Source organism: Phaethon aethereus (genome assembly GCF_964289735.1).
Source record: "Phaethon aethereus genome assembly, chromosome: 17".
Lineage (NCBI taxonomy): Eukaryota > Metazoa > Chordata > Aves > Phaethontiformes > Phaethontidae > Phaethon > Phaethon aethereus.
The window spans coordinates 2,885,215-2,899,473 of record NC_138593.1 but is presented as its reverse complement, the minus strand read 5'-3'; the positions used below and the strand labels follow the sequence as shown (position 1 = coordinate 2,899,473).

Here is a 14,259-nt window from a genome sequence, read left to right as displayed (position 1 = left end):
GTGTGTACTGTGAAAAAAAAAAAATGCCCATCTTTGTACCATACTGCTGCTATATACACTTTTAAAAAGTTATTTAAAGAAGATAAATCCTATTTTAAAAACAAAAACAAGCAAGCAAAATGAGTTGTTAAATGGCAGGGAAGTCGGATAGCCTTCTTCCAGGGAGACCAGGTCACCTGTCCAGGCTTGGAAAAGACCTAAAATAAACCGTTCAATATGCAGCTGCTTCAGCCCCTTTTTATATAACAAATACACTGCCCTTCGGCTTGGCTTCTTCAGGACACCGTTCTTCCTTAAAATGGCCTTGATCAGTGGCAGCAAGCGCACTTGCACTTTGGTTTCTGCTTTCCGTATTTTTTTGCTCCCTGTGCTGTTCTGAAAAGGGGAAGACAGGCTCAGCAGAAATATTACTTTCTTTAGATGCTGCACTTGTACCAGTAGTTAAGAGAGTGCAAACACTCGTTCAGGAGTATGGCAGAGGACAAATACTGGCTCCCGTCCTGCTTAACTCCTTGTGCTGCTTGAACTTAAACTTACTTACTCACATGGGGCTGTTTCGGGTGCTGTAACATCTGTACCCTCTAAGGCCAGCTGCAGTATTGTGAGCTGCTCGAGGCAGTGTCTTTCCCAACAGTGAAGGCTTCCTTTGAGCTAGCACAAAGCCCAAACTGGGCATACGCTTTGGCAGAGCGTGATCTGAAAATGATGCCCTTCTCCCAGTAAGCGTGCTCATGAAGAAATACGTATGCACTACAGACTTGAAATGGTTTCATCAGTTCTTCTGTTGCTCCAAGGATAGAAAAATTACCTTTACAGTGTTGCTGTCCTGTGGGCATGAACAATAAATTGCAACTTGCATATTTTGAACAACTTTCACATTAGCTGGGCTGTATCTTGCTATGGTAACTTTTGACTTCTGCACACCCTGTGAGGTTGGGTTTTTTAATCCTTTGAACTCTCCATTTATGAGATGTAAACTTTTATTTTGAGAGCAATGCTGGAACCTGCTGGATCTAAGCAGTGGACCTGGCTCTCCAGGGGTGCGGAGCTCTGCACGTGGTGAGTAACTTGAGTTCTGCAGCATGAGAAACTCCAATTAAAAAAGCCAAGAGAGATTCCCACGGTGGAGCTGAGGGTAAAGGCAGTAGCTTCTTGTGCGTTGATGTTTCAGTTTCATAGTGGGTAAAGTGAGGTGTAGTTCTGTGTCTTTCTTTTACTGAGAAATGCCTTCTCGTGGAGGAAGGGCTGCACTATGTTCAAGATTTTTCCGTCAAAGATGTGCACAAACTTGTAATTTTATTTTTAAATTTTCTGTTTTAAAATTGTAGGGATTCACAAAACTTAATTAAATCAAACCAAGCTAGGGGAAGAAAAAAAAAAAGGTACAATTTCAAGGATCAAGATCTCTTTACCCTGCAGGTAAAATAATAATGACGGCTCACTCCAAACATATTTTACCAGCTGGTTGTGTAACCAACAGAGGATAAAGTTGCATGAAAACTGTACATCATACAGAGATCAGGCTTTATGTGCAGGAATTTGTCTAATGGCAGACTCCTGGCATGCACTGCCTAAAACTTTTGGCAAAAGATTATGTCTTGTTACAGTTACGCAAGCCCTACGTATTCTCCCTTAGGATGGGCGGTAGTTTGCTTTATACAGAAAGCTTTCAGCAACACCTGCGCTGCAGAAACCTCCTTCTCCCTCATGGGTTTGGTTTAGACGATGGCTACAAACTAGTGATTGCTCCTGAAATTGGGGATCTTGCTGTATGGGATGTGCAGAAGAAACAGGAGATTTGAGGCACACATACTTGTTTGTGCAGTGGGAGCATCCCTCATCCTTAAACAGACAACTGACCCCTTCATCACAAAAGAGAAAATCTTAATTTATAGCACTAGAGATGATTTCATCAGCTAATGAACATGAGTTAAGTCGTTCCCCTAGTGTGCACCAATATTTGCATCTGTCATGTATTAAATAAGCTACGTAAGTTTATTGTAAAACTGACTTCACGTTACACATAGTAGCTGCTTGGAGTACTAACTTTGAGTGCTCTAAATTAAATTGATACTCCGTTTCTGAATTGGAGCAACTGGTGCATTTCCATTGATAAATACCACTTTCCATTAGAGCAGCAGGCCTTGCAAGGACACCTCTAAAGGTGTAGCTCTGCAAAGCTGGCCCAGCAGCACAGCGGGAGTAGTGGATGCTCCGCCTGCGCACTCCAGGGGCAGCTTGAGGCTAATTCATGCTGCCACCAAATAAATTAATTTGACAATGTTAAGACAGAACTTAATTTCTGCCTCTTCAAAGGTGTCCAATAAGCTGCTCTAACATAATTTCTAAAAAATGTGGCTTTTCAGCTTTTCTGCTTGACAAAGACAGTGAATTGTAGCTGTAATGTGCCATAACTATTTTGCAGAGGAAGAAAAAAACCTACTAATTAAGTCACATAGTAGCAGTTTAGATGTGAGTCCAAGACCTGCCTGGTGGTGGTTTGCAGTTAGGAGCAAAAGCCAGATGGACAAAGGCACGCAGCATCAGTTAACCTTGATAAAGAGCTTTGAAAACTTTGTGAGAGCAGTGCAACAAAAGTGCAAAAGTACTAAAAATAATTAGAATTTGAAAATAAAAACTGTTCTAGGAATACAAACGTAATGGAAAAAAAAAAAAGTCCTTAATGTTATACTGTTTTTAAAATCTGAATCGCTCGTCTCTCCTGCAGTCCAGGTCATAACACTGAGCACACTGTCCGTTTCTTTTGGCGCTTGGCTTTTTTCATGGCGTTCAGTGCAATGGTTGTTGCTTCTTTAAAGACATTTTCTATGTTTTCACGACATTTTGCTGAGCACTCCAGATAAACTTCTGCATTAATCTGCTGACAAGCTGCTTCACCCTGGAAAGAACAAAAGGTAAGAAAAGATGTAAACCCAATGTATGAGAGAAGGAAGGTGAGATGGGAAAGAAAGGGAATTCTTTTGTATGTCTTTGTATCGTGAGGTTGGGAAGAAAGAAGCTGCCTCTGATTACAGTGCTAGAGTGTAAGCAGCATTGGTAATAAACTGAGGCACTGTTAAATAAACTATGGTTTGTTTCTTTTCCCCTATGTTGATCTAGAGCCTGGCCATGCAGTTCAGTGCACTAGAGAGTCTTAAGATGCGGACAGCTGATCGTGTAGAAATATTCTCCGTATTAAGCTAAGGTAGATACCTAAGTGAGGGTAAGATGTCTACACCATGATATTTTTTTCAGGCCGGACCTTCGCTATTATGTGATGTCACCTTTAGTAATGAATGTCACATGCTAGAGCAGAATCTGGACCAACATCTTGCCTTGTTTTGCTGCTGCTGCACGTGCAGGAACCCTGACTTTTGCTTTGGAGCATCGCAAGGGCTCAGCAGAGATCCTCATATCCATGAATGGGTGCCTGCATTTCTCAGCCTCACCCAAACACATGCAATGGGAACAGACTAGAATCTTAACACACTTGCATGCGATCCTGGTTGTGTGAAATCACTACAGACAAAACACATTGACTTCTTACTTTGCTTGTGATCCTTTTATTGTCATTGCAGAGTCAGCCCCCAGTTTTGAATGCTTTTCATGCTGCCACCAAATAAATTAATTTGACAATGTTAAGACAGAACTTAATTTCTGCCTTTGAGTGGGAATTCCAGCTCATAGACTCTGCATTTATTCATTGTAAGCCCTGGCAGTGGGCTCACTTGAGCACTCGGGCTTCTCTAGGGGGATTTTTCTTCAGCATATTTAAGCGAAGTTTATCTCCTTCCAGTTGTTTGCAAGCTGCAGTGCTGGCAGATACTGTTCAGCCCCTCTGTGCCTGGCATTGGAAGCACGACGTTGTGTGACTCAAGATGCCATCAGCTGTAAAAGACTGAGGTAGTGTATATTTAAGGGGAGAAAAAACAAGTGGGATGCCCCACATAGGAGACAAAGTTTGTATATCATGTGGGCCCTGGAATTTAATTGCACGAGGCCTCAGCAGACTCGCCAAAAGTGTCTGTTGTTTGCCCTGAACCTCTGGTGTGAGGGTGATGGAGGGAGTTCTTAATGCAAATGAGGGACAGTCTGCCGCTGTTCACAAAGCGACAGGACGGGCATCTCGTCTTCTGCGCAAGCGAAGAGTCCCAGCGCGGACAGTGGTGATGCAGTTTGCAGTTTCTTTTCATGCTGTTTAGAAAAAGAAGTGATTCATTCAAGGTCTTGGGGCACTTAACCTTGTTCCCTGGATTTGTGTCTCAAATAGTTTGAAAGCTGCTGTTCTTGCTCTGAGATGAGGAGAAGGACGGCTTTGTAGTTCAAAAAAAGAAAGCGGGAGATCGAGGCAGAAAGGTCTGGCATGACACGGGACAAGCTGTTCTACCACTGACTCTCTCTCCTGTACCTAAGACAGCTATGCCGGACTTGGAACACTAATTGCAAGTCTCACTGCTCTGTATTACTTGAATTGAAAACATTTAATAATATGTAGATTTATTTTTGTTTAGATTACTTTAGAGATTTCAAAGAAAAGTCTCTTACGTTAGAGAAGCCTGGCAGATGTTTCTGCTATTGTCCTTGAAAGGATTTTTTTTTAAAATAGGGTTTGCAAAACACATTTTTTTCCAGAACAGTCAGTATTTTTTATCCTGTAATGTGTATCCTAGCATCTCCAGTCTTTCTTTCTCACAATCCCGATCAAAGTACCAGCGATGGGAGCAACGTATCCTAATAAAAATTATGAAGGGAGTCCAACAAACTTGTCAAGGCTTACAAATTTGTTACAGGAATAACCCAGCTGGGAAAGGAAACAAGAATGCAATCTAACGAGCCTAGAAGGCATAGCTAGTCATGTTCTTTCAGGCATCCCAAGATACACATCCAGCTCTGGAGCCCTCGGCACAGGAGAGACATGGACCTGCTGGAGCGGGGCCAGAGGAGGCTCCAGCAATGCTCGGAGGGCTGGAACAGCTCTGCTGGGAGGACAGGCTGGGAGAGCTGGGGGGGTTCAGCCTGGAGCAGAGAAGGCTCCGGGGAGACCTTCCTGCAGCTGCCAGTACTTACTGATAAGTAAGATGGGGACAAACTTTTTAGCAGTTGCGATAGGACAAGGGGTAACGGTTTTAAACTAAAAGAGGGTAGATTTAGACTAGATATAAGGAAAAAATTTTTCACACTGAGGGTGGCGAAACCCTGTCCCAGGTTGCCCAGAGAGGTGGTAGATGCCTCATCCCTGGACACATCCCAGGTCAGGCTGGACGGGGCTCTCAGCAGCCTGGTGTAGTTGAAGATGTCCCTGCTCATGGCAGGGGGGTTGGACGAGATGACCTGAAAAGGTCCCTTCCAACCCAAAGATTCTATGATTCTATGCAAAACACTCTTCATATTTCTCTTTGCTTTGGTACTAAAAACGGGTGGTGATTTAGCCACTTCCAAAAAGGACTCGCAGAAAACAGTTAGTGCTGACTGCCAATAGTTTCTTTATCTGGACACAGTGATCACCTAATTTTGGAGTATCTGTGATTGTACTTGTGAGGAATAATACCACTGAAGTAAGTGTGCTTTATCTCCTGCAAACAGGACATCACCCTGAACGCACTTGTAATTACCTGGTTATAAGTAATAGGTTCCTGCTTAGAAGCCCTGAGCTTGCGCAACTGTTCTTTGTCTTTCCGAAGGTCTGTCTTGCAGCCGATCAGTACGAGTGGGACACCTCGGCAGAAGTGATTCACTTCAGGATACCACTGATAGAAGAAAAATGAAATTTTTACATCTGGCTTTTTTTTTTTTTTTAAATGAAATAAAAATGATAAAGCCAAGGAACAAAACCAGCATTTAATATATGCTGCAATTTCAGAGTTTTGAAAGTTGTTAATCTAATGGTAGGGGCCCAACATGCGCTATTTAATTACAGAAACATTTATAAGTTCTACCCAAAGTCATTCGCTTTATAAAACAGAGGTGGCATCTGTCGCTATGCCAAAGCACTTATTTAACATCTGTTTAAATTCAGAAGAGCTCCTCTAAAGTCATATTTAAAAGCAGAATTTGGACCAAGTCTTCCTTTCTTTTGCTGGTGCTATGTACATGAATGCTAACTCCCGCTTCGGAGCGTTACGGAAATCCTAGCACAGACAAGTGGTCGCTTGCATCTCTCCCCTGTAGTTAAATATGCCTGTGATGGAAGTAGACTTGAATCTAAAATGCTTGTGTACAACGTTGGTCGTGTGACATCGCTACAGATAAAGCAGCGATTTCACCGCTGGTTTGTGATCTTTTTGGTGTACTGCAGTCAGCCCCAGTTCTGAGCATTTACGAGCCGCGGAGAAATGAGCTCCAGGTCTGAGGTCTGCGACCTGCAGCTCAGCGCGCGACGAGTGATCTGTGCATCTACACGCCCGGGGTACAGGATGCTAAAAGCATCGGCTTTTTTAATCTGACAACCTGTCATATATCAGATGTATGTAATTAATTTAAAAGGTTGAAGCAATTACCTTTGTTCTCTTACCTTAGCTTCTATGTTATCATAGCTAGTGGGGTTCATGACATCGTAACAAATTAACACGACATTTGTGTTCTGGTAAGAAAGCGGTCGTAGCCGATCGTAGTCCTCCTGCCCTGAAACACAGAGAATGTTTTGGATAAAAGAAAACTCTGTCCTTACATATTCCCATCATACTGCTTGTTAAAGGCACATACTTGAGATCAAGAACAACGCTACTATAATTGCATAGTCTGAAATTTTTCCATACCTGTAAAATTCCTTCCCTTAAATGCAGAAGATTCCTCTTCACTGACAAAACCGATGCTTTAGAATATAAAACGTGTCCTTGGCAAGTTGTAATAAAAAGTTGCTTTGTCCAGCTGCTAAGTACTTAGAAGCAGTTCTAATTGCCCATTGCCAAGTTGCTGCTCACAAGCAAAATCAGCAAGAGGAATTTGACAGTTATCGATTAAAACATTTGCAATTTGGCAGTGGCTCCATTCTCCCAAACACATTCGCACATCCGATGCTGTGAGGAGAAGAAACACCGTATTTGCTAGATGTGAATGCTGAAGTAAAGGTCGTAGTGGCAAACTTGCTTTTCCCACCCCAGTGAGCTGAGAGGAAGCGGCGACTGGCACGCTGTGCCTTTAGCACCGCTGCTCGCTGTACCAGCACACATGCCATTTTTACAAGACACGCTGCAACGTAAGCCAGGCTTAAGCGGTCTTTGAAGCAGGACTGCACAGCAGATCTTAGGGATGCTGCTGAATTCTGGAACAGCAGGGGATTTGTCATACTTCTGATTAGGGATATTCTAGCGCATGATCTGACAAGAGGAAGCTAATTTGCTTCAGATCTGTACTCTTCTCCTTGCTGTACATATGACTTAGCAGTAATCACCGTGCTGGGGCCTGAAGGTGTCTTGCCTCGAAAGATTAAGTTCAAGAAAGCAGTAATTACCAGATATAGTTGGCAGCTCCAGGAAAAAAAAAAACCCCAACATCTTCTTTATTTGAGATTTTTTTCAGAGACTTAATAAGGAAGAAACCATGATTTAAGGAGTCTGTAGAAGATCTATTTCCACCCGAGCGCTGGCCCTGGAATCAGGTGCGTCTCTGTGATGCACCGAATTTCCCAAACCAGAACTGGGAATGCCATTCTTTCCCACGATTGCCACAATGTACACACAGCCCGGAAGCTGCCCTACAGGGAAGTTACACATCTCAAATCTTTGTATTGATACCTCAAATGAAGGGGTGCTGAAAACTTCAGTGTGCCCCAACTTTATACCAATTATTCCTGCCCCTGGCACCTGGCTCAGTCCCAAGTCACTCATCACTCTAGCCAACACGCTTTTCTCCGGCTGCAATCTGAAGGATTGCAGATACCAGAAGGCCAATAATTCTACAATACTTTACCCTGCTCCTTAATTTAAACGATGGCTCGAGATATAGGTTATTACAAGGCAATCCCTACTGGGTAAGCCATTACTCAGTTTGCCTGAGATGTCTGTGAAATGGGAATCTTAGGTTTGGACCACCCTCCTGTAAAAGCAGCATGCTCCATGGGTGAGGTGCAGAACAAAGAAAGATTAATCCCTCGGTGTTTAATCCAGAAATAATAGACAATTGATAAAATTATGCCTGTTGTATAAATATTCAGAGCAAAGACTGTACTGCTTAGCCCTTCTTATTCTCCCAAATCCACCTACTTGTTTGCAACCGATTTACCATTTTGTTGTTGAGATAATCTTCTCAATGCATTAAAAGTATCAGGTGCCAAACATTGTTTTTTCTCTTAACTTCCTCTAGTGTTATGTTCTGAGTATGAGCCTCTAGCAAGATAGCTTGTAAAATCAAAAGGTCCTCCAAGCTATTGCTGGCAATTTGTGAGGCAGACAGGACTGTGCCCTTGGAAGAAACAATTATCTTGCCTGGAGTCAGAACATACTGCTACAACCATGTTCTCCTGGATAGGATAACAGAAGAGGTGTTTTCAACGATGTGACACAAAGATGCTGTACTGCGAGTAAAAAACTATCGATATGCCCCAGTGAACTGCGCCTTCATCTTCAAAACCAGCTGTGCAGTTAAGTTTGCCTGCCTTTTTTTTTAAGCAAACTGAGCAAATAAATGCATGAGAAAACGCTGCTGTGTAAAATGCAGCTCCATGCATGTTTGCAGCTCAAATACAAAGCGCAGAACAAGGTATAGCACAGGGACCGCAGGGGAAAGGTTAGATGATAATTGCTTAACTTGTATTGTGGTTGGCTGATTGCAGTGCTCACTTGGAAGGGGAGGAAGCTATTCTTTAAGAGCTAATACAGTTTTTCAGTTGCTGAGGATGTAGCAGGACCCAGATCAAGCTCTAAGTGTCTAAACATCAACGTCCCTCTCACTGAAAACAATCCTTTTCACCCCCTGCCCTAAAGTGCTGCGGCTGAAATGCAAGAAAGGGCCTGGTAGACTTTCTCAGTCTGTGGTCTGAGCTCATTTGACACAGGTTTAGGTCTTCTAGTAGAAGAGTTTTAAAATGAAGGAACAGGGCTGAACCTAAGCAGTAACTGAATGTATATGCAAAGCCCCCAAGCGTGCTTCGTCAAGCACAGGTAGCTGTTTCCTGTGTCCAATTAACAAAAAGCATGCTGTGGAAGAACTGGTTAAATACATGACTATGTGAGAGCATATCTGTGACTCTGCCTTCTTCAGTTCACTGCAGCATCAGAGACCCTGTGTGGTTTTTTTAAAAGAAAAAACTCCACCCAGCTGAGTTCACCTAAAATTTGCTCATTTGCAAAGATCTCGCTCCTGCGTCCCTCTGTGACACGCTGCGTAACCCGCATCACTGCAGTCGGGCCCTGCGGCAGGGTGGGACCTCAGGTGATGGTCGAGGGAGAACGGGTCTTGGTCTCACGTGCACGTTCACCTCTGCCTGCTCTCCTTCACCAATTCACCGCCAAAGCAGCGCCAGCCTGCGCGTTGCTCAGCCCGTGAAGGAGCTCAGCACCCGCTGCCACGGACATGAGAGGGGTAGCGATACGAGTCAAGACGTGCCAGCCTAAGAGTCTACCAGAACGCGCCGTCCTAACGTGCAGCAGTGCTGTCCATCGCCACCAACGCCAGCGGGTAAGGAAGAATGTAATAATATCCTGACACCCGGTCCAGACCAGCCGACCGCTTCCTACGTATGGCCGTGTGTTGTCTGTACTACCCCACGCTCGTGGGTTAGGATCGACATGGAACCACGCGACGGGAGCCCTCACAGGCACACAGAAACGCACCCAGTTCTCTTTGATTTGTCATTCTGCAGGCTCCATGGGCGTACCATGGTTATTAGCTTGGCAGTTGTGTTTTTTCACTACTGAGTTTAAAAAAAACGGGGAAACAGACATTCTTGGCAGGAATAAAACCAGTGGAAGAGGACACTGTCGACACACGACACATTTCAATTAAAAAGTTGGGGTTTTTTTCTTCCTCAGGCACGCTTTCCCTTTCACAGTTATAAAAAGATTACTCTTGCATGTATCAGCTTTTTAAATTTCTCTCAAGGCCTCAGACTGCCGTGCGCCTGTCATTACAGACCCGAAAAACCCCGCTGGAGGCTTCGCGTGTGCTTCCTGCCAGTCAGAGCGAGCACCCACAACGATGAGGCATTACTTCCTCCCCAGCCTTCCCCCGCCCAGCAGAGCTCTTTTCTTCGGTCTGAGAAAGCCCTGCACCGAACCGCATCAGAAATTGAACCTTGTCTCTGAGCTGCCGCTAAAGCATCGACACTGTTCCTCCGCATGTAAAAAATTACAGGGTTAATCTACCTCTCGATGCCTTTGCCTCTACTGAGCGCAGCAAGAAATGGAAACTTTTAGTTAAATAAGCGGTGGCAAAGCCTGCTCGCAGACGAGTGGTATTACAAAGCCTTTACACATTGCGTATGTATACCACCAACTTCCTGCAACAGCAAGAGGTGTCTCTGATGGGTAAAATACAGTAGCGTAGAACAAAAGTCTTACCAAAAAAGGTTATTCTAGCATATTTTAGACTAACTCATTAACTTCATTTGTTACCAAAATTCTTGTCCTCCCCTACACTGCTGCATGGCACTTAGCTGAAGCCCTCCACACAGAAATGGTTTTATGTCCTTTTGGTCCCATTTTAATGATCTAAAATAATCTGAATTATTTGGGAACCTTCCAGAATGAGAAGCAAAACAGAAGCATAAAGCTGTCTTTGGGTTTTAGAGAAGAGCAAGACCAACTCAAGCAGTTCAGGTAAGTCAGAAGATGATTCATAAAATATGGCCAATATGCTGCACTGTTAAACCACTGTACTTCCAGAAATAAGTTGTATGTTTAGACTCCTCTTTAAGCTGCAGCTGCTGCTCTACACCCACCCCAGAGCATCATCACCCATCTGAGAGAGGAATTTAATGAGCTGCTGCTGCACGATACGACAGATGCGAGTCAACGTAGTGAAAGACCGATTCCAAAACCGGATCCCCCCACGCTGCATCCACGTGGCAGAGGGACAGGAGCTCTCTTGGCTCCTGAACTGGACACTCCCCTTGCTCTTCTCCTACCAAACTATTTGAACTTAGAGGATGGGACACAAGTCTTGGTCCTAGTCTAACCCTTAAGGAACTCAACACCAGTTTTGTATTATTAAAAACAGGATGGGACTAAAATGTCTGCTCAAGTCAGTTCTTCCTCTAGCATAACTTCCAGCTTCAGACAGAGGATGAAAAGCTGCTTGAATTACAGAGTATGACACAGCTCTGTAACATAAAACTACGTAAGCAGCTTTGAAACAGAACCAAAACTCAAGTCTTTCCCCCTCCCAAGCAAATGCCTTAACCAAGGTGACAATGCCCCCCCCCCCTTTCTTTGCAGCGGATAATCTTGATCTGTCTCATGCAAAGAAATTTAACAGGAAGGGAGGAGACAAGCGTCAGCAGCCTCTAGCAACTCGTAGCCTAGTGGCCACCACACTGTTTTGGGAGGTGAAACATGTCAGGTTTCAATGTTTCCAGATGAGAGATAGAAAGCAATTGCTCTTTCATGGCAAAGACTAGGCAACAATATCATCTCCACTTCCCAAAGTGTCTTATGAGACACAAAATACACCCCACTCTGTTCTTCGATGCGGTAGTGCTTTGGTTCAAGACAGTATTTATCGCTGTGAACTAAATGTGGAAGGGCAGACACCTTCTGCTAAAGTCACCTGCCTGAACAAGGAAACGGGGTAAGACGAGCCACCAGCACGGGGTTCAGCCAGCACTCTCCGGGCCGCTGGCGGCTGCAGGTCTTGCGCAGAGCTGAACTCCCTGCGTGACGCAAGGAGCTGGGCACTTGTGTCAGGCTTGCAAGAATTTAGTGCTCCAACACTGAACTTGCCCTACCTACGACCGTTTCTGGATCCAGCCCATGTTCCTTAAAGCCTGGGAGGGACTCTAAAGGCAAATGTTGGAAGCTGCAGCATGGTGATTTTAAATGAGAGCCAGCCAAGTATCAAGAACGGTGTGACAGGAAAAAATTCCACAGTGACAGCGAACATACATAAAAACTTGACAAGTTCACTGTGGCCAGTCCTTGGTGCCAACACACCGTATTATGGAAATCCCCCTTTGGTTGCTCACACTAGATTTCAGCCCTTCTCTTTCCCTTTAAGACTTAAACGCAAAAGCCTTGCCATTCAGTAGCAGCTACATTATCCAAATCACTGGACTCGAGAACAGCAACATTGACACAAGAAGATATATCGGCACATTGGGTGCTCAGGATCTTACTATACTGCAGTAAAGATTAGCAATAAAATTAACTTTCAGATTAGATACCTTTAAAATTATCTATTCAGGTATCATGTACAGCATGCAAGAAGGTGTGTTTTATTACTATTAAAAAGATGAATATGGACTGCATTCAGTTGTTGCTTGCCTTGGTGCAAATTTGGAACAACTCCACAGGCTTGAATTGAAACAGATGATTCACACTGAGCTGAAACGGAGCGCGTGTCAATGTTAGGGTTCATTTAGGAACTCAGCTGGATAACAGAGTCTAGGAGCTTTGAATGAAGTTGAACACAAACCATTTCAGAAGTTCCTGAAATGAACCTGAACGAACTACCAGCATTTTCAAATAACTTTTACCGCTACGGCCTTTTATTTTGAACCCAAACCAGCCTTTTTCTCCCTCACTATTTGATCACACATGGGAAGAGATTAAAGTATTTTCCTAGTTGATTGTATTATGCTTTGCATCTGGGAACCGGGTTTTAATACCTTCAGATATGTTTGCTATTTGATGTGATTTTCTTAATGAACTGGGTTGTTAAGATAATGAACAAGTCCACGGCTAGAACTACCATTAAACGAGCGACCCTTTTTCAACGGCAGGCACATTTATGCATGCAACAGGTAACAGTTGTTGTTTTGTTTGTACTTAATCTCTAGCAGTCTTAACTGCGATATTATGCTGAAAGGATGCTAGTTGAAAAGCAGCTTGAAAATATGTCCAGCTTTAGAGTCTTCTAGCATCAGTCTGGTTTCAGTCGACACAGCAAAAGCTGCTGGGACCGAAATACGGGCACGTTCACAGGAGCAGCACTTTACACCGGTAAAAGCAGTTTCTGCTTATTTCTCTGAAATTAGGGAAACCCGGGGGCCGGGGCTGGGCCCCGGCCCAGCGGCCCTGCAGAAACCGCCTCTCGCGGCTTTGGGACCGAGAAAACGGAAAGTGTGTGGGGAAAAAAATAAAGCAACCCTTACCTGCGGTATCGTACAAATTCAAGGTGACCTCCTTTTTGCCCACCGTGATGCTGGTGGTGTACTTCTCGAAGACGGACGGCGCGTATTGCTGCAAAGGGAGGAGAAGCGGCTCTAGCCGAGGACGGGCAGCCCGCCGCCAGCACCGGGCGGTCCCCAGCCCCTCCGCGCCCCGGCCGGGCGGGTCCGGCGGCGGGACAGCCCGCTCACCTCGGGGAAGGCGCCCTTGGCGTACACCATCAGCAGCGACGTCTTCCCGCAGCCTCCGTCCCCCACGATCACGACCTTCACCTCCTTCTTCCCCGACGGGGCGGCCGCGCTGCCGCGGGAGCCCCCCGCCGCGCCCCCGGGCAGGGCCCCGTTGGCCGCCTCCATGGAGCGGAGCGGGTCCGGGCAGGGCGCAGCGCCGCCGGGACGCGGCTCCCCGGGGCCGCCGCCGCGCTCCGGGGCCGGCAGGCGCCGCCCGCGCCCCGCCGGGGATTGGCCGCGCCGCGGCCGCCGGCGCCTCAGGTGCTTCGGGGCCCCGCCCGGGGCCGCGCCGCCGCCTCACCCCGCGGCCCTCGCCGAAGCCACTCGCCCCCTCGGCGGCCCGGAGCCCCCGTAGCGTTGGCTCCTCAGAGGCGTGCGGCTGCCCAGAGTCACCCGCGGGGGTCCCAGCGTCCCCGGTGGGCACCGCAGGAGTCCCCTCAGCACCCGCCAGGCCTTCTGCCCCCCAAAATCCGCAGGGGCTGCTCTCCTGTCTTCCTGGTGAGCCTCCAAGGCCTCCGCCCACCTGGGGCCGTTGGGCCCTGTCCCCTTTGCGCTTCCCAGCCACCCGCCATGTTGCTGCTCACGCTTGGGTGCTCATCCCCGTCCGGTATCTGGGGCACCAGCGTCGTCCCGCTCTGCCCCAGGCCTCATTTATTCCTCCAGGGAGCCCCTTTGGCCCTCGGCGTCATGTTGGTTTACCCCAAGTCGCCGGTGGCTGAGAGGATGTCTTCGAGTTCAGCGTCGATGTCTGCAGCGGTAGATCCCAG

General features: G+C 46.1%; 1 protein-coding gene across 1 annotated transcript; it reads right to left on the bottom strand.

Annotated features, from left to right (window-relative positions):
* Positions 1-2,288: 2,288 nt before the first annotated feature.
* RHOF (ras homolog family member F, filopodia associated) lies at positions 2,289-13,633 on the bottom strand. Its single transcript, XM_082007558.1, has 5 exons — positions 13,454-13,633; positions 13,247-13,334; positions 6,512-6,621; positions 5,613-5,747; positions 2,289-2,899 (listed from the first exon to the last, which is right to left on the bottom strand). The coding sequence occupies exons 1-5, from the start codon at positions 13,616-13,618 to the stop codon at positions 2,735-2,737; spliced, it is 663 nt and encodes a 220-aa protein (XP_081863684.1). The 5' UTR covers positions 13,619-13,633; the 3' UTR covers positions 2,289-2,734.
* Positions 13,634-14,259: the final 626 nt, after the last annotated feature.

Coding starts and splice junctions, on each gene's coding strand:
- RHOF (XM_082007558.1), bottom strand. CDS start 13,618: ATGGAGGCGGCCAACGGGGCCCTGCCCGGGGGCGCGGCGGGGGGCTCC. Junction 5,748..6,511: donor ATGATAACATAGAAGCTAAG/GTAAGAGAACAA, acceptor TTCTTCTATCAG/TGGTATCCTGAAGTGAATCA. Junction 2,900..5,612: donor AACCTATTACTTATAACCAG/GTAATTACAAGT, acceptor TGTTCTTTCCAG/GGTGAAGCAGCTTGTCAGCA.